Source organism: Phocoena sinus, chromosome X, assembly GCF_008692025.1.
Source record: "Phocoena sinus isolate mPhoSin1 chromosome X, mPhoSin1.pri, whole genome shotgun sequence".
NCBI lineage: Eukaryota > Metazoa > Chordata > Mammalia > Artiodactyla > Phocoenidae > Phocoena > Phocoena sinus.
In genome coordinates, this window is record NC_045784.1 from 98634678 (window position 1) to 98655776 (window position 21099).

General features: G+C 36.7%; 1 protein-coding gene across 11 annotated transcripts in view; it reads left to right on the forward strand.

Annotated features, from left to right (window-relative positions):
• PLS3 (plastin 3) overlaps nt 1–19881 on the forward strand; it is a 93992-nt gene extending 74111 nt beyond the window's left edge. For 9 of the 11 annotated variants that reach the window (XM_032619447.1, XM_032619448.1, XM_032619452.1 and 6 more), the window contains 11 exons: nt 909–990; nt 2011–2176; nt 3872–4014; nt 6464–6559; nt 10206–10401; nt 11513–11591; nt 12450–12564; nt 12753–12886; nt 13775–13898; nt 14115–14239; nt 15900–19881. In XM_032619447.1, coding sequence (XP_032475338.1) covers nt 909–990; nt 2011–2176; nt 3872–4014; nt 6464–6559; nt 10206–10401; nt 11513–11591; nt 12450–12564; nt 12753–12886; nt 13775–13898; nt 14115–14239; nt 15900–16032 — 1393 coding nt within the window. In that variant the 3' untranslated portion in view covers nt 16033–19881. The remainder of the gene's footprint in view (nt 1–908; nt 991–2010; nt 2177–3871; nt 4015–6463; nt 6560–10205; nt 10402–11512; nt 11592–12449; nt 12565–12752; nt 12887–13774; nt 13899–14114; nt 14240–15899) is intronic. The other 2 variants (XR_004348019.1, XM_032619456.1) reach the window with 2 other exon arrangements.
• The last annotated feature ends 1218 nt before the right edge of the window (nt 19882–21099 follow it).

A 21099-nucleotide genomic window follows, 5' to 3' on the forward strand; every position in this document is an offset into this window, starting at 1 on the left:
GGCTGTTGTGAGCTTTAAGTGACTATATATAGAGCACTTAGAACAGCACAATGGGTATATTTCTGATGACAGTGTACAATATATAAAATTCTTTTTTCTTTCAATAAGGTCATTTTGGTTGTTTGAAAAGCTGCTTTTAAAAATGTGAAATATCCCCTTACTTGCCACTTACAGGCTGTAAAGAGATATTCCCGATATGTTTTAATATAGAGACTCATATGGTACTATTTATTTAATATTTAAATTTTGCATGGAAAGAAGCATGGTTTTCCCTATGCAGAATAACTTGTTTTAGGGCAGTATTATAAACATCTAAGATGTTAGAGTCTAACTCCAAATTTTACCAAATGACATTCTTCCTAAGTCAGATTCTAACCTAATTAAGATAACTTTTCTTTCTCTCTGTATTATCACTGTATTCCCAGCACCAAATATAGTACCTGGTACATCATCTAGGCACTCAATAAGTATTTGGTGAATGAAAGAATCTCATGCTCAACTAATTTTACCTCTTTGTAGATAAATGGTCGTTTTAATTGTGCATTGTGTAATCTAGAAGAGAGATTCAGTTTCAATGTGCGATATTATCTGTTTTTAATATTTATTCAATAAAGTTTTTTTTAATATCCGAGTAATTCATTCTTCTAAAAGAATGTGGAAGTTACAAAAAATTAAATAAGACAGTATACCCTAATGCCCAACTCAGAAATACTCAACTACTGTAAATACTTTGGTCTTTTTTATTTGCATTTTTATATGTATAGTTTTTTTGAGATCAACATGATAAAAGTCATATGTTGCATTTTTTTTCAGATTATATGAGAGACATGTTATAATAAGCTTTACAGTATTTGTGTATATTAAAGATTATTTTAAAATAAGTCAACTCATTTCAAAATTTGTTTCAGTAAAATGATCAACCTTTCAGTTCCTGATACAATTGATGAGAGAGCAATCAACAAGAAGAAACTTACACCCTTCATCATTCAGGTATGCACCATTCTCCCCTCCTTCCATGAAACTACTGTTTGAGGACCTGTTCTACAGACCATAGGCTCTGCACTTTTCATCTTCTCATTTAATTCTTATAACAAGTCTGAGTTGAGGATTGTTTTCCAGATTTCATAGAAAAGAGAAACTGAGACTCAGAAAGGCTTCTGAGCTGTACTGACGTTGCTGCTGGAAGTAAAGTTCAAATCCAGGTCTAACTGCGAAGCCCTGTGTTCTTTTCATTGCATTTTGTGTTCAAACATAACAGAAATAAGCAAAAACATTTAAGCTCTTAATTAATTAGCATGCTTAAAGAACAAAGGGCTTTTATTTTCCATTTAGTGAGTATTAGACTGTTAGATAGCAAAATTCCCTCAGGCAAGAGCATCTCGGGATGTGGAGATTGAGAACTTCTAGAACTCTCAGATGTATTCAATAGACCTCTCATTTAGGCATTTTTAGAAATACGACACTTAACCCATATGGATATCCTTACTCTAGTAACTCAGCCTTTCCCTTTAGTGTCAGTGTCCTTAAGAAGGGACCAAATAAAAATACCGAGTTAACTTCCCCTGTAAATCTGAAAAAGACAATAACAATGAGGCTAGATTTGTTTTAGCTATGCTTTTTTTTAAAAATATTTATTTATTTAGGCGGCACCAGGTCTTAGTTGCGGCACATAGGAACTTCATTGAGGCATGTTTAGTTGTGGCACGTGGGTTTCTTAGTTGTGGCATGCAGACTCATAGTTGTGGCATGCATGTGGGATCTAGTTCCCCAACCAGGGATCAAACCCGGGCCCCCTACATTGGGAGCGCAGAGTCTTACCCACTGGACCACCAGGGAAGTCCCTAGCTATGCTTTTAACACCAAAGCCTGGATATTGCTTTCTGTGGATCACGTATGGGTAAAATTAAGACATAATTTCCTTGCTGAGTGTTATTTTCAGTGAAGGGAGAAATAGACTGCAAAAACGCAGAAAGGTCAAGAAGCAAGTGTTGTAAATTGGCTGTCTTGCAGGAAAACTTGAACTTGGCGCTGAACTCTGCTTCTGCCATTGGGTGTCACGTTGTGAATATTGGTGCAGAAGATTTGCGGGCTGGGAAACCTCATCTGGTTTTGGGACTGCTTTGGCAGATCATTAAGATCGGTTTGTTTGCTGACATTGAATTAAGCAGGAATGAAGGTAATGGAACACAGTCATAATTTTGAAAGTCGTTTATTGGTTATATTTTTCTAGTCATGCAGACTGTCATGCTTTCACTTAATTGAGGTGATTAGATGATAACTAGAATTAAACATAAGGTAATGTTATAGTGTTATTCAGGAAAATAGCCTAATTATAACTTTCTTCTTTAGTAGTAATTAACATTTGTCTGGCACTTTAGAATTCATTGTACAATAAAGGCACGAAAGCACAGAGAGTTTAAGGAACTTGCCCAAAGTCCCCAAACTTAATATGTATTCTTTTCTGCTCTGACCACACAGTCCCCACCCCATCACCACCCTCAGCTCCACTGCTGCACACCATCTCCTATTATTTTCCATACCTTTTCTATTCTATCATAGATTTAGGCCTCTTCAAAACTATTCTAAATTGCCCCTGGTGGTCTTATGTTTCCTGAATTAGCAGAAGTATCATTCTTATAGGATAGGTTTTGATATCACATCATAGACTTCTAGGATATATAAGCATATGCAATACAATTGTCCTGGGGTGCTCGGAAGTACTACATTATCCTCTCCTTTTGAAGTTTAAAATATTAAGCATCACTCCAAATATTCACATTTTCTTCTGGAAATCACCATATCAATCCTCAGTTACTTTGGGGGAAGAATATATACTGGGGGTTCTCAGTATTTCAGGGTCTCACAATGCCTGTCAGCAGTCTTATTTTGCACATTTATCCAAAACTTTATTACACTTACACTTTCAATCCACTCAAAGGGGCCTATATTTAAACAAATAAAATTTTTCTAATTGCTGGCCTCTTCTGAGCAGAGGCTTCTGCACAAGTAAGAATGTTGCCTCTGCCCTTGCTTAAATCCCTCAGTGCCAGAGTGACATGGCATGAAGCAGAGTCCACGAAAGATGAAATTTGCCTGTTAGAGGTATCGCTTAGACCTCTTTGGAAGTCAGGCAGTTTCAGTCTTGTTCAATATAAATCTCCTTTTATCTTATGGGAGGTAGTTATTGCATAAGGACTACACAACTTCTTCATAAAAGAGTGCTTGAATTTAGACAGTGCTCTGTACAGACACCCAAGCTTCTACCTCTTACCTCTGGGAATATTTATCAAAAAACCCTTGGCTTCTTCTAGGCATTCAATTCAACAACAAAAAATTATTGAGCAGCCTTTTACATGTTAGATGCTATAGAAAATGTAAAGTTGAATTCTGTTCCTTTAAAAGTAGGTTTAACACTTCAAGAGTTAATTAGTTATGCTTAAATATAAATACCTTAGGGTTTGTATACTCGTTTAATCAAAAGGTTAAGTAAAGGGCTCCAAAATTTTAAACATACTCCCCCAAGTCTCTGATTTTAATATTATTTAAGAACAATTTCTGTAAATATATGACATAATGTGAAAATGTTCAACTTAAAAGCTAGAACATTTGGTATTTGGAATGTGAAGAATAATAAAGAATATGTTATAATATATATTTGCTGTGTATTCTCATAATACAGTGTTTCTATCTGTATCATAATTATCTACTTTTATTTATCTTTGTTATTAGACTGTGAGTACCTGAAAACAAGGCACCAGGTCACAGTACTTTTAGTACCTCTCTTACTTACTTAATAGAGTGTCAAAAGACTCAATAAACTTGTAATAACTGTTACATGGAATATATTGGTTGTGGGTTTTTTTCCTTATAGCCTTGGCTGCTTTACTTCGAGACGGTGAGACCTTGGAGGAGCTTATGAAATTATCTCCAGAAGAGCTTCTGCTTAGATGGGCAAACTTTCATTTGGAAAACTCAGGCTGGCAGAAAATCAACAATTTTAGTGCTGACATCAAGGTAACTGTGCAGTTATCGACAATTTGGGGGAATATAATGACTCGGGAGATTTCATGCCAGCTTAAAGGAGGGGGTCATTCCTATGAGTTTATCACCCAGCCTTGTTGCCTCTTGGCCCTGACGGTAGATTTCAGTAGAGAGATGGAGCCAAGTAAGGAGCACTAGCGCCAAGTCTAGCTTTCATTTTGCGGAAAGGGGTAAAAAGTATTATGTTATAGTCCTAACATTTTCTATTCTACCTACTGTTCAACATGGAGTATGAAAGGACAGGCAGTCATGACTCTTCTGTTGCTAACTGCCTTTCCCCGGCCTCAGTGTACCTTTTAGTAAAGACCTGGAAGAGAAAGGGCCTCAGGGTTCCCTGTCCCCTTCTGTCACGTGCTCCCTCCTTCAGGCACTGAGTTCTTGAGGGTAGTTACATACTTTTATTTATGTCTGTGTCTCCTACCTCAGCCCCCGCCCTTGCATTACCGCCCTCCTGCTAAAGCCCACCTCTAACACAACACCTGGCACATAAAGACCCACAAAGATTTCTTGCGTTGAGTTGAATTTTGGCACTCACTGCTCACCACGAGCACTAGGGAAAACTCGCAAGGGCGGGAGACATCGGTAGCATTCATTTACCACACGTTGCCTCTGGCATCTCGGGGAGACAGGGCCAAAATCACCAGGGCAGATATCTTGGCATTCTCATTAACCAACTCGACTCTCCAAAATCCAGATGTTGGAACACAGGGAACAAACTCAAGGATCTTCACCAGATGTCACTGGCCAGTAGGGCTGTGAAAATAGTCTGTGACCACATCAGTTTATTCAGTGGTGAGAGAAAGTAATGGGATATATTTGCATTACTGATTTCATCAGTGAAAATTAAGGATGGCCCCAAAATTATAAAACCAACTGACCCCACCTCTTCTTTTAATTTATGCAACATGCTTAGCCAGCTATATTTTGCTTTACACATTAGATACGTTCCCAAAAACCATTCATAAATGTATTTTATGTTCAGAGCACATAATTTAAATGTATAAAAGGGAATCTTATATACAAATGAATATTTTTTTAAAAAATATTCTGCTTTGAATATTTTTAAAAAGCAGAGGATTGTTAGGTAATGTATGTTCAAGTTCAGATTTTCACCTGTACAGCCCCTTTTCAGGGTAGTAAGTACAGACTCTGTGGGGTCTGCTCTTTACCTGTCTTTCTCAAGTACATAGGGTTAGATTACGAATTGTTTCTGCACCTTTAGTAGGTAATTGTAAGCGAAAGCACTTTCACAAGTGTAATGCACTACTCCTTGGAAGGAGATAACCCCTATGCCCACTAATGGTATGATCTGGGTTTGCATTCCATGAATTGCTCTGAAGTGGCTTTCACTCACCTGATTCTCCCCGATCTTAGAATCGTTTCTGGCGAGTGTATCAAACTTACTGGGGTGGCTCATTTAAGATGCAGCTCTCCGGGCAGCTCCCAGAGATCTGTGCTTGGTAGGTCTGAGGTTGGATCCAGCAATCTCCATATTGAACAACTTCTCCAGGGGATTAGGATGCACATAATCCATAGGGTTTACCACAAGAAACATTCCTTTATAATCTGCCTGGACCGTCAAGGCCTAGTAATAGAAAACTATCATAGCTGGGAAGGTGATCTTCAAATATAACATGATTAAGGAATCTTCACTCCAGTTCCTGTCCTCTGGTACAATTTGACATGTGTGTTGAAGAACCTCATAAGTGTTTGCACTTGGTACAGTGGTTTTCACGTTTTGTTCTGTGCAGTGTCCACACAGCCTGCATTCACCCAGCGCACACCCCGTATGAGCGATGCCATTTTGTTTTAGGTATTGGGATTCCAAGTGAAAGTGTTCAAGTGATGAAAGAGTTCAGGGGCTTAAAACAAAGAGAAGCTTGTTTAGTTAAATATATTCAGATAATTAAGGGTTTAATGTTATTTCACCACCTCAAGTGTTACTCATTTAAAAATTTTTGTCATTTAAATACATCTTTAACACAGCTAATCTCTTCTCCATACCTTATGGTATATACATATTGTGCTTTGTAATGATGTAACCTGTTTATTTTTTCTTTCCCTATGCTTCCTGGATTTCTCCTGTCCTACTTTTTTCTCTTGCTTGTTTTATCTATCAAGCTTATTGACTTCAGTAACTCAGTGAAGGTACAGAACTAGTTATGTGTTTACTAGCATTATTGTATTGATGACTTCAATAAATTGTAAAGTCATGACAAAATCCAGTTCATCCATATTCAAGGCAGACCTAAGGCCAGAAAAGTGGACTTTTCTGGGGAAAGGAGCTGTTAAATTAGAAGATAGAGATTTGTGTCGTACATTCTCACAAAATCCGATGCAAGTATCCTTCCAAACATGGGACAATAGGATACATTCATTCTTTATAAATGTGATCTCACTGACATTTTCAATTCATTTGTAGGATTCCAAAGCCTATTTTCATCTTCTCAATCAAATTGCACCAAAAGGACAAAAGGAAGGTGAACCACGGATAGATATTAACATGTCAGGTTTCAATGTAAGTATAGGTGTTCTTTTGAATTCTACAAGCTTACAAAGTTGTTGTCAATGTCTTATAAATAACAAGAATTTTTATAATTGCATGTTGTGGTGTTGACAATTTTAAGCATTATTTTAAAATTTATTACTGTAGGTGTAATTCAGAGGCAGAAAGACGCTTTGATTTATGTTAACAGTTTATTAGTGAGTTCTGTAATTACGGTGGCATTGGTTCATATGGATGGCATAAAATATTCAAAGCAAGTGTGGGGAAATAAGCACTAGAGACTAACCTTTTCCAAGTGTTTGGATTACAATCACAGTGATAGATTTAATGACTACATATTCATATATGCATCTGTAATATTCCTGTGTTGAGAGTAATGTGAATATGTTTACAAACTCCTGATCCCTGAAATCCAGTTTGGGGAATTACTGTCACGGAACATGTTCCCTGATTACATCACTTATTTGTTCAATGACCTTGGACAAGTTCCTTCCCGAAATTGGATTTCACTTTGTTCATACATGAAGTAAAGAGTTGGCCTAGACTATTTAGTCCCAACTTTCTAGGATCCTGTTGTTGCTAATACTCATTAGATATGGAATGTATTCTACTGGTTTTTAAAAATCCACATTTCTAGCATATTTCACAGTAGGATTGAGTGGATTACACTGGCTAAACCATTTATGCTGCCCTTATCAGAACTGAATTTGTAACTGACTTTGTAGTGCTTATATTTCTGTCTGTTTTTAACTGTGAAATTCTTCAGTTCAGGTCACTCTTGGCACGAACAAGGGGCCCTCTTGTGCACTAAGGGAGCTGTCTCTATCACTCCTCCCTAGTTGATCTTAAAGCACTCCCTTCATTGTCTCTTACCTCCTCAGAATCCTTCAAGGTTTCCCCGTTGACTCTAGAGTTCAATCCGAAATGTTCTGCTGATCATGTAAGGCCCTGCTATACCAGTGCAATTTCCCACTACTGTGTACCCACCACACACACACTCATTTTACCTCTGAGACTTTCCTCTTGCTTTTCCCCTTGTTTCTCAGTGTCCTTCATCTTTTTCAGTCTTACATCTTCTTTAGTGATATATATATATATATATATATATATATATATATATATATGTATATATATATATATATCCATCCATCACCACATCAAGTTTCCTCATGATCCTTTGTAATTCCTCCCTGCCCCCATACTCCTCCATCCCAGGCAACCACTGATTTACTTTCTTTCAGTTTAGTTTGAATTTTTGAGAATTTTATGGAATCATACAGTATGTATTCTTATTTTATCTAGCTTCTTTCACTCAGCATAATTATTTTGAGATTCATCCATGTTGTTGCACGTATCATAAATTCATTTCTATTTTATTGCTGAATAATAGTCCAGTGAATGGATATACTATAATTTGTTACCCATTCACCTGTTGATGAACATTTGAATTGTTTCCAGTTTGGGGCTATTACAAATACAGCTGCTCTGAACATTCATATACAAGTCTTTGTATGCATATACGCATTCATTTATCTTGGGTAAATACCTAGCAGTGGAATGGCTGGGTAGTATGGTATGTGTGTGTTTAACTTTTTTAAGCAGCTGCCAAGTTGTTTTCCAAAGTAGTTGTACCTTTGCACATTGCCGCCAGCAGGACATGAAAGTCCCAGTACGTCCACATGCTCACTGACACCTTAGTGCGGTTAAACATGAATCATTTTAACAGGTGTAGAGGTGTCTCATTGTGATTTTAATTTGCATTTCCCTAATGACAAGTGATGTTGAACATCTTTTCACGTAGTTATTTGCCATCCATATATCTTTGTTTAAACACATTACCCATTTTAATTGCATTGTTTGTTTTCTTCCTGTCAAGTGTTGAGTGTTTTACATATTTTGAATACAAGTCCTTTATTGGATATGTGATTTGCAAATATTTAGTCCCAGTGTTTTTCAAAGAACAGACGTTGTTAATGTTGACAAAGTCAGATTTAGTTATTTTTTTCTCTTACGAATCATGCTTTTGGTGTTGTATCTAAAAACTTTTAGCCTAACACAAGGTCACAAGCATTTCTCCTTATGTTTTCTCCTAGAGGTTTTATAGTTTGGGGTTTTACATTTAGTTTTACATTTGGGTTTTAGATTTATAGTGTTGGGTTTATACACTTGTGTGTGTGTGTTTGGGGTTAATTTTGAATATGATGTGAGGTGTGGGCTGAAGTTCTTTTTTGAATATGTATATTTTTTATTTGATTATTTTTTGTTTCACTATTCTACAATGTATTTAACTATTTGAATTTTTTTTTAATTTTGGGCTATTTTAAAGCTTCCTTCTATTCCAATATTATCAATGCTTTTTGTTTAGGAATGCCAAGATGATCAACAAATAAGGGATTTTAAAATAAAGATGGTAAATAGCATAAACCAGAGGCATTCAAGTAACAACTGATAGGTTACAAGAAATAAAATAGGCTCTGTGAGAGGAAGTCACTAGGCTCACAGAGAGTCCTGAAGAAAGGCTGAATCCCACTCAATTGCCCATCTGCTCGTGGTTACTGATTGCTCTGCAGATGGTAACAGAGAAGGGTAACACAATAAATACACATTGTTCTGGAGTCCCAGACAGTCAAGGCACCTCACTGGAGATTAAAAAACTAAAGATACCACCACCCATTAAAGACAGAGTTAAGACTCTCAAAGTATACAATCTGCATGCACCCTGTTGGTTTAGAAGTAACATTCCTCAAGTTCCCTTTCTCTCTTTTTTCCTCCCAGTTATAAAATCCCTTTTCTTTTCACATGACACTGTTTTCCAGAAGAGCTACTTTTGCCCTGGGGTAGACTGGGGTGGAGATGTCTGTAGTAGCTGCCAAGAACAGTCTGGAGGGCAGGTCACTGGAAAGGAATAATCCAAAAGCAACTGTTTCTCCTGCAGCTCCAGGAGGAGGAACTTTTATTGGTGGGAGGTGGGAATGGTGAGCACCTGGGAAAGTATTTTTACATTGGTCTGAAATCATCAGATCTATAACTTAAAAATCTTCACCAAACCATACGTTAGTCAAGAGATCAGCATGCATCTTTCCAGAAGAAAAAAATGGAGAAGAAGAAAAGTTAGGAGTCCTAGGAATTAGTTGAAAGTATTTTTTTTTACAGAAATGGACAACTTTGCTTCCCAGGTGGAAAAGTAAAATAAAACAAACAAAAAATAGTTGAAGAGAAAAACTACGATTTAAAATATGCAATTTAAACTTGAAATAAAATTATCGGAAACTGGTATCCCTGATTATTATTTTTAAAATATTTTCTCATAATTCCATCATCTTTTTCAGCCTTACACCTTCTTTAGGGCTTAATTTAAAAATCTGAACAGGTTTTGCTCTTTTCTTGATGAATTTTGCCATGAGAGATGTAATCTCAATTGAGTTAAATGTATTGTCCTTAGATATACAATCTGGTGCCATCTAGGGTATTTTCAAGGTACTGCATATCCAGCACAGCCAACTTTTTTTTCTTTTCTTTTTTTTGCGTTCAAAACAATAAGTACCACATATTGACTAAGAGAAAACAGAATTGTATACCAAGCCTACCATTGTAGGAAAACATTTCTATATTTTTAGTATGGTCTTTTTAAAAATGTCTTCTTATTTTACTTCAACAGGAAACAGATGATTTGAAGAGAGCCGAAAGCATGCTTCAACAAGCAGACAAATTAGGTTGCAGACAGTTTGTTACCCCTGCTGATGTTGTCAGTGGAAACCCCAAACTGAACTTAGCCTTTGTGGCTAACCTGTTTAATAAATACCCGGCACTAACTAAGCCAGAGAACCAGGATATTGACTGGACTCTATTAGAAGGTAACTAAAGGTTTCTTAAATTATGTTTGGGACTACAGAGTAGAAATACATAGGCCACAGTGATTTCATAATCTTGACTTTAATAAGTTTCCTTATCCCCTTTAGCAACCGTCTGCTAGAAGTAGTCCCAAGGGCTGAGTAAAAAGTGGCAGCTGATAGAAAGGAATGATACAAGGGAACTTTTAAAGTAAGCTAGCCTAGGGTCACTTAATTTAAGGCCACTTAGTAAACCAATGTTTTATTTTAATATTTTAGAATTAGGTCACTTTTTAAACCTCTCACCAGAAAAATGCCTATATGCATAAAATTTACACACATTTGCACAAAATTTATAAATTTACAATATTTGTGTTTCATTCTTCCAGTCAGACTAACTGAAACTGGCCCCAGTTCCTTTCACACTTAACCTACTCAAAAAATAATAATAATGCATGGTAATTATTCGTTTAAGTTCAGGAAAGGCAGAGTTTACCTTTGCCAGATTATATATGCATGAAGTATAGTACTTAAAAATTAACAAATGTAAATAGTAGTTCATTGCATGTCTACTATCATTACTATAAAATCTTTAAATTTTATGCTTTTGAAGTTTCAAATAATTTGTTGCTCTAATATAGGCATGTAAAAGGAGTACATATATGTAGTTTAGTATTTGTTAAATGGGTAGAGGGAAGATGTAGGTTAATATGAGTAAAGAGATTTATATGATATGACCCTAGCAAATTTTTAAAATAAAAACGAAACTGGTAACATCAGTTACTTTAGAGGTATGGGGATTTGGGGAGATACTGGAGAAGGATTAGACAGAGGAGGAGATTTTAAAAACTTCATACACCTCTAAATTGCTTAACTGGTTATTAATAAGGTTGTATTCTTTACTTTTAAAATAAATTCATCCAGTTTAAAAAAGAAGCATGTATCTAGAGAGAATGTATCTTAGAGATACATTCATACATAGAGATACCTACATAAGCATGTATCTTAGAGACAATGGAGAAAAAGCTCTAGATCTGTAAAGAAGAAATAAAATAATCTTATATGTGGGTTGATGTTATATGCACATATACAAGGTATTTAATGAATATATAAACATTGTAAATATTTTTAATAGGAGAAACTCGTGAAGAAAGAACCTTCCGTAACTGGATGAACTCTCTTGGTGTTAATCCCCATGTAAACCATCTCTATGCGTAAGCCTTCCTACTGCTATTGTAAACAGTTATGAACATCATGAATGGCCGCTACACAAATAATTACAGCTCTAAACCTTTCCTAAATGTTAGTTTGTAGCATATTACTTATATTGGAAAATGTTGAGTGGTGACTCCCATTTTCATTTCCAAATACACAAAAGCCCAGATTATTTCTTTACATGATCATTAACATTAAGTGAAAGAATGTATAAATGTCTTTCTAACACCGTAGGGAACAGATATTTATATTTTGAAACAGAGACCAGAGAGTGCCTTAAGCAGACCATCCATGATGCCTTGAAGCCTTTGTACTCACTGTTCTCTCAGCCCAGAATGTTCTTTTCCACATCTAATGCGTTATTCCCTTGCTATATTCAAGCCACTGATTCAGATCTTGACCACCACCTACCACTACCTAACCCCTAACCTCGTTCTTTTTTTTTTTTCATAGCAATTAAACACACCCCAAATCATATTATCCATATACTTGTTTCTTCCCTTTCTCTGTCTCTCTCTCTGTCTCTCTCTCTCTGTCTCTCTCTCTCTGTCTCTCTCTCTGTCTCTCTCTCTCTCTCTCTCTCTCTCTCTCTCTCTCACTTTAAAGGCCAGGGATTTTTGTCCTATATGCCCAGCTTCTAGAACAGTACTTTTCAAATGATAAGCTCTCAATAAATATTTTTAAGAGAATTGGATGGTGTTAGCTCTATTTTCAGCACAGATTGATTAAAAAAATAGGAGTCTTGGGTATTATCTATGGTTTTATATATCTTGTTTGACAGTGTAGTGTCATTGTTTTTAAGGAAACATAGGCCCAGCTGTCTGAAAGCATTGATCAAATTCTTTTTAAATCATTAGTGACCTGCAAGATGCCCTGGTAATCTTACAGTTATACGAACGAATTAAAGTTCCTGTTGACTGGAGTAAGGTGAATAAACCTCCATACCCGAAACTTGGAGCCAACATGAAAAAGGTAGATAATTAGGTTGCTGCACGTATTTCTTACAGACTTTTAATTCACAATTTGTTTCTTTTGTTTGGGAAACTCGTTGGCTCTGAGCTTCTTAAGGAAAGGAACTGTGTCTTAGTTTTGTGCACACGTCCATATACAGATTAAACAAGTGAAAAATCTTTTAAGCATTTGCTTTTGTGTGTTTGCAGCTAGAAAACTGCAACTATGCTGTTGAATTAGGGAAGCATCCTGCCAAATTCTCCCTGGTTGGCATTGGAGGGCAAGACCTGAATGATGGGAACCAAACCCTGACTTTAGCTCTAGTCTGGCAGCTGATGAGAAGGTATGGTACACAATTTTAGCTGTTTAAGCTTCACTATAATACAAGTCTGTGATCTAGTCATTATTTATTTATTTTTTTTTTAAATTAAGAAATATATTTTGTTGACTTAGTGATGTTATCAAATTCTCTCAATAAATAGCTAAAAGTTCAGAAACTTGTTATTGTCAAGGAAGGTTCTGTGTGAACTGGTATATGCTCTTATCCATTTTGTTAAGACATCTAAAATAGAAAGCACAAGTTTAAGCAACTCTGCGGGTGGCACTGCCACAGTATCTTCTTGTCTTTTTTTTTTTTTTTTTTTAAGAAGATGTTGGGAGTAGGAGTTAAGTAATTTATTTATTTATTTTTGCTGTGTTGGGTCTTCGTTTCTGTTCGAGGGCTTTCTCCAGTTGCAGCAAGTGGGGTGTCACTCTTCATTGCAGTAGTCATTATTTTTAAGCAAATGTATCGATGACTACATCTTTGAACTTTCTGTGTTTAGACTCTGAAGTGAGCTTAAGTAATGAATATATGTTGGATGGCCAATGAGAGATGGCTTCTTGAAAGTGAGGCAGCAGAACTGTGACTATTTCCCTTTTTGCATAGGAAGCCTGACAGACAGACTTGAGCCTCATTTAGTGTCGGTGAATAAAAATAGCAAAAATTATGAATACCCCATGTGTACATTTGAGAAAGATCTCTTAACTGTAATGCTGAAAAGCATTCATTATAACTGGGTACCAGCCAAAGCACAGCTTATTTTAAGTCCTTACCATGGTTGGACTAGTACAAAATGAGACTGCAGTAGACTGTTGGGCTTACTCATTAAAGCACTGAGAATCTTCCCCCCACCAGTGCAAAAGGCAGCTCAATGAAGTAGATCAGGACCTTTCCTTCTGCTTCTTTTAGATATACCCTCAATGTCCTGGAAGATCTTGGAGACGGTCAGAAAGCTAATGATGACATCATTGTAAGCTGGGTGAACAGAACATTGAGTGAAGCTGGAAAATCAACTTCCATTCAGAGTTTTAAGGTAAGAATTCCACGTTTGACTATTAAACACTGTTTGCTCTAGAAAGTATCTATAATTTGGAAGGCTAGCTTTTGGTTTCTTTGTGAGAATCATTGTTGGGCCAATGGCGTGATTCTTTTTTAATTCACTGGACTTTGTTTCTGGCAGCTTTATATAGGTAATCCACGTTAACTTGTACACATTGAAATTCTCAGATGTATTGTCCTTTTACACTAGGACAAGACGATCAGCTCCAGTTTGGCAGTTGTGGATTTAATTGATGCCATCCAGCCAGGCTGCATAAACTATGACCTTGTTAAGAGCGGCAATCTAACAGAAGATGACAAGCACAATAATGCCAAGTAAGGGATGCTGCATAATATCCTGGCAAGAGCACAGGCGTTATAGTCAGGCAGACCTGCATTCTCATTCAGTTTCTGCCACTTGAGAATGATGTCACCTGGGGGAAACCTCTTCTAGCCTCAGATTCCTCATCAGTAAAATGGGATCAATAATACTTACCTTGGAGGGCTTCCCTGGTGGCGCAGTGGTTGAGAGTCCGCCTGCCGATGCAGGGGACATGGGTTCGTGCCCCAGTCCGGGAAGATCCCACATGCTGCGGAGCGGCTAGGCCCGTGAGCCATGGATGCTGAGCCTGCGCGTCCGGAGCCTGTGCTCCGCAACGGGAGAGGCCACAACAGTGAGAGACCCGCGTACCGCAAAAAAAAAAAATAATAATAATACTTACCTTGGAGATTTTGAAATGTATAAAATCTGTAAGAGCCTAGCATTGCACCTGACCTAGTAGGTAGGTGCTCAGTCAGTCGTTGCTTTAGTAGATTACAGAAATAATGTATGTTTTAATGCAACTTAGCTGCAAACTCACAAGTGAAAGATGAGCTAAGAATAACCATGCCTTTGATAAGAGTATTCTTCTGTCACACTCTTTTAACACACATTATCTAGTGATGTCTCTCTTACTGTGCATAGACCACTTTACTATGTATGTTGAGTTTATTATCTTGGTCCCTTAAGTGGGTAGGATGCTAAACCCTCAGGTGGAACTGTGCCTTGAAAGTTTCCTGTGTTTCAACAGTATTGAGAAGGTCTTTTCCACCTGTCTCTTCCCTTCTCCAAAGACCTAGACTGTGATCTGGTTTCACGGGTAACCCATGAAAACTTTCCCAGTACACACTGAAAATCAGCCCCCAGCTGGGCTTCACTGGATAGCTAAGAAACATTACTGCAAAACTTCGTGGTTAAGCATGTCATTTCTGCCCTCCTTAAAAAAATATTTGTAGCGTAATATGATAAAGATTTAATATCCATAATATATAGAGAACTCCTGAGGCTCCTTTTTCCAGATGCTTGATCATCTTTAAAGATTCCTGTTACAGAACACCTAGAAATGCCTTGTGTATTAATTGAGGGGAGCTCCTGCAAATTTCCCCAGCTGGACATGTCATGTTCTTTTCTCCCTTCCTTTCTCTACACTGCATTCCTTGCTTCGGCCACTCTGGCCATGTACCATGTAGGCTCTCTCCCCTCCCTTGAATATTTGGAAGTATTCACTGCATCTACCAATTTGTATTTTGCGTCTGGCATAATTTTTTCCACCCCAAATCTCTAAGATCTCATGAGAGTTACTATTATCTTATTACATGCTCAACGAGAATATCAAATACTGGGTAATTATATATTCTAGAAAACTAGAATATATATTTTTTCATATCAAATCAGTGCACCAAAATTATTTCTCATTTTATATTGTAGAAAAAGAGTGAATAAATATTATCAGCCCAAAATAGTAGAGCTTAAAAATCTGGTGTCACTTATAAGTGACCTCGCAAACAAAATAAAACAGAAAACAAAATAACGAAAAATGAAATCGTTCCGATTTGAACTTTCACTATAGAGGTTTTGCGTCCCGGACAAATGATTATATAAGAGGAAATAGATGTCTCATGTTGTGCCCTTGACTGACCAGAATTTCACCTTAATTTTTGTTTCCTCCAAAAATAGGTACGCAGTGTCAATGGCTAGAAGAATTGGAGCCAGGGTGTACGCTCTCCCGGAAGACCTTGTGGAAGTAAAGCCCAAGATGGTCATGACCGTGTTTGCATGCTTGATGGGCAGGGGAATGAAGAGAGTGTAAAATAACCAATTTGAATAAAAACAACCTTGCTCCCAAGTGCATGATTAGCAGGTCAGCAATTTCCAGGTGAAGTGCTCATGGCTTAAGGAACCATTGGTTATTTAAAGGACTTTTAACAAGACTAAGCTCATCATGGGAGCCCTCAGGGGAAAGAGTTTTAATAACAACTCCTCTTTCCCGTAGTCAAGGTGGATTTGTCATGCCCACCTGAAATGTGCTCATAGCCAAATCATTTACTCGCTCCTCCTAGATCGCTGCCCTTGACGTTTCCCATTGCTGTACGTATTTCTCTGTTTCTGTTTCCCTCTTAGAATGTCCACCTCCTGGGACTTGCTTAGATGATTGGATATGAATATTATTAGACAATAATTCTGCTTTTCATCCAGGATGCTAGTTCTTATTCAAGAACTGTGGTCAGAGGGTATTTGGATATGAGTATCCTTTGCTTATCTCTCTAGTACTGAAAATTTACAGAAGTAACTGGCTGTGTAGAATGTAATAGAAGCTTTTCATATTCGTTTATTCTTAAAAATCAGTATCTTTTTACAGTATTCTTTCTACATGATCCTTTTTTGTACATTTAAGAATATTTTGATTACATTAAATAAGACTGCTGATTTTGCTACTTTTTTTAAGGGGTCTTCAAGTAAGTAAAAAACATACATCATAGGTAGAAGAAAAATGTACCTTGAATTTCCATCTTCCCTCTCACACCGAAGCTGTAAACAATTGACATATTTTGTCTTAAAACACTTGGTTCAATATATGCTTATTTGTTTTAAAACCTGTATCATCAAACTCTCTCTTTAGATTTAAAGTGCTGTTGAATATGACACTTTCGAGGAGAGAGTGGGCTCAGAATTTAGGCAGGATACGGTAGGCCAAGTATGCTAAGTGTATAATAAATTTTCTAATTTTACACCTAAGACAAGGAGATGTGGTCACTAAAAAATAAGCATATATGTAGGACTTAATGTACTCTTGCTTTGTCAAGCTGTTTGCTATAGTTTTCAAGATCACAATGTTACTCTAACTCTGAAAAGTGATGTAATCTGGTAGCAATGTATTAGTTCAAATAAAGGCATTTACATAATAATTAGTCTCTTCATGCTTCTGTCCCTTAGTAGTATGCCAGTAATGTTTGCCAGGTTTTTTCCTCCAATATTCTAACTCTTTTTCTGGTGTACTTTATAAAATGATGTTTGTTACATTTAAGCTTTTGGAGCTGAATTACAGGGGCTGACTGAGTTAAGGATACAATCAGTGGGGTAAGATGGTTTTCTCCAACTTACCAAAATTTCCTTATCCAATTTCTCCCTTTTTCTTTCTTTTCCATCTCATTCACTCTTTTCAAAGTTTGATTTTATACAGAAGATCAAAACAGTGGGTATCAGAACAACCAGGGAAGAGAGATGGTTTACGTTAGATTTTCTCAACCTCATCGCCATATGGACATTTTGAGCTGGATAATTCTTTGTTGGAGGTGGGAGGGAGCTGTCCTGTGCATTGCAGGGGTTTAGCTCTATCCCTGACCTCTACCCACAGATGTCAGTAGCACACCCCCAGTGTGTAGATAAAATATGTCTCCAGACCTGGCCAAATGTTCTGTGGTGGGAGCAAAATCATCCCTAGTTGACAACCTGTTGTTCATGGTACCATTTCAAGGTTTTGTGTGAATGAGTAATATGAAATGTAGTCCTTTGAGGAAGTGCATGGTGATACTATAAAATATTTTGTATTTATAGTCTTAAGAATAAGAAAGACCTCTCTTAGTATGATACAAACCCCAGAGACATAAAATGAAAGAATGATAAATGTGACAATTCTGCTTTTGCAATAAATATAATAAAGTAAAATATAGATGACCAAGGAAAAAAGTTTAGTCCCATGTGTTAGTCCATTCATAGACTGGGTGACATAAATAACAGAAATTTATTTCTCACAGTTAGGCAGTCTGGAAGTCCAAGATCAAGGCACTGGCAGATTCACTGTCTGCTGAAGGCCCACTTCCTAGTTCATAGATGGCTGTCTTTTAGCTGTAGCCTCACATGGTGGCAGGGGCAAGGAAGCTCTCTGGAGGCTCTTTAATAAGGGCACTAATCCCATTCATGACTCCACCCTTATAATTTAAGGCCCCACCTCCTAATACCATCACACTGGGAGATTAGGTTTCAATATATGAATTTTGGAGGAGACCCAAACATTTGGTCTACGGTGCCCATATCATGGATTTTCTTAATATAAGGACACCTTTTATGAATAAATAAAAGACAAGTCTTCTGCAAACATATGCCAGGGTAACTGATGAGATGGGATGACTGTATCTTACGACCTATCTTCCGCCTTATGTTTCCTATGCTTATCTACATTGTTTCCTTCCAAGTACAAAAGTTCTTCTCTGTAAGTAACTATGTCCCAAATGCCTTGAAATGCCTTTGAAGCAAGAGAAAAGGCTTACTCCATCTTGTCCTTTATTCAAAAAAAGAGCTGGTTTCTTGGGTGGTTCACTGTACAAGGCCCACAGTCTGTAGGAATGCACCTTTGGTCTGTTAAGTGTTCACATAAAGCAATTGGCCTGAACACACCATTTCTTCTTTCCTCCAAATAAAGGGCTAAAATCACTAATATATTCAAAGGACTAACAAATCTATGAAAGAGAAAGTTCCTTTAGAAAAATGGGCAAAGGAGGTAAATATCCAACTTAAAACCTATAATTAACCAATGAACATAAAAAGCAAATGCTGATTCCCAAAAAGTAATGAAACCAACAAAGAATTGCCTTTTTTAGTAGACTTTCTTTTTTTCTTTTCTTTTTTTTTTTTTGCCACACCATACAGCTTGTGGGATTTTAGTTCCCTGACCAGGGATTGAACCCATGCCCTCAGCAGTGAGAGCGTGGAGTCCTAACTACTGGACAGCCAGGGAATTCCTGTAGACTTTATTTTTAGAGCAATTTTAGGTTCATAGCGTGAGTTTATTTCTGGGCTTTCTGTCCTGTTAATCTATATTTCTGCTTTTGTGCCAGTACCATACTGTTTTGATTACTGTAGCTTTGTAGTATAGTCTGAAGTCAGGGGGTGTGAATCCTCCAGCTCTGTTCTTTCTCAAGATTGTTTTGGCTACTCAAGGTCTTTTTTGTTTCCATACAAAATTTTAAAAATTTTATGTTCCAGTTCTGTGAAAAATGCTGTTGGTAATTTCATAGGGATTGTATTGAATCTATAGACTGCCTTGGGTAGTATAGTCATTTTAAGAATATTGATTCTTCCAGGCCAAGAACACAGTATATCTTTCCATCTGTTTGTGTGGTCTTCGGTTTCTTTCATCAGCATCTTATATTGTTCAGACTACAGGTCTTTTGCCACCTTAGGTAGGTTTATTCCTAGGTATTTTATTCTTTTTGATATGATGGTAAATGGGATTGTTTCCTTAATTTCTCTTTCTGATCTTTCATTGTTAGTGTATAGGAATGCAAGAGATTTCTGTGTATTAATTTTGTATCCTGCAACTTTACCGAATTAATTGATGAGCTCTAGTAGTTTTCTGGTAGCATCTTTAGGATTTTCTTTTGTATAGTATCATGTCATCTGCAAACAGTGACAGTTTTACTTCTTCTTTTCCAAGTTGGATTCCCTTTATTTCTTTTTCTTCTCTGATTGCCGTGGCTAGGACTTCCAAAGCTATGTTGAATAAAAGTGGTGACGATGGAATCCTTGCCTTGTTCCTTAGAGGGAATGCTTTCAGCTTTTGACCACTGAGAATGATGATACCTGTGGGTTTGTTATATGCAAAAGTATCTTTAAAGATGTTCTTTTTAATCCAGGATACAATAAAAATTTACACATTGCATTTGATTGTCAAGTCCCTGTTCTGCCTTTAAAATGTAAGACACAGGAACAATCTGTTGCTCTTTTCGTCTTTTGTGCCACTGACATTTGTTAAGAGTTTAGACCAGTTTTGTAGTAGGATGACCCACATCTGAATTTGATTGTGAAAAGACGGAAAAAAAATTATTTGCCATTTAGACAAAATAATATTTACAAAACCTGGTATAAATGAGCTTATGATGAGTTTGTAGCATTTGTTTTAGGTGGGTACAGTTGAATAAGTGACATGGCTTTTTGGGGGGAGGGGTCACTTAAAATTTTTATTTTGAAATGATTATAAGTTAAGAGGAAGTGTCAAAAAGTGAACAAGTGGTCCCATGCACCCTTCATCCAGTTTCACCCAGTAATAATGTCCTATATAGCAATAAAGCCATACCTTGGAGAGATTGTGGGTTCAGTTCCAGACCACCGCAATAAAGTGAACTTTTTGGTTTCCCAGTATGTATAAAAGTTATGTTTACACTATACTGTAGTCAGTTAAGTTTGCAGCAGCATTATGTCTAAAAAAAAACTGTACATACCTTAATTAAAAAATACTTTATTGCCAAAAAATGCTAACCATCATCTGAGCCTTCAGCAAGTCACGGTAGTGACATCATTGATCAGATATCATAACAAATATAATAATAATGAAAAAGTTTGAAATATTATGAGAACCACCAAAACGTGACACAGAGACCTGAAGTGAGTAAGTGCTGTTGGACAAATGGTGCTGATAGACTTGCTTGATGCAGGGTTGCCACAAACCCTCAATTTGTAAAAAAATGCACTATCTGCGAATTGCAATAAAATGAGGTGTATATGTATATAGTACAATATCAAACACCAGGTGGATGAAATGGGTGAAGGGGGTCAAAAGGTACAAACTTCCAGTTACAAAATAAACATGTCCTGGGGATGTAATGTACAGCACAGTGACTATAGTTAATAACACTGTATTGTATATTTGAAAATTGCTGAGAGAGTAAATCCTGAAAGTTCTCATCACAAGAAAAAGATTTGTAACTACATGTGGTGACAAATGTTAATTAGATTTATTGTGGTGATTATTTTGTAATATATACGAATACTGAATCATTAGGCTGTACACCTAAAACAAACACAATGTTATATGTCAGTTATTACTGCAAGTTAAAGAATAAAAAACAGGAACTGGAAAAGAGTAAAAAAAAAAAACCCA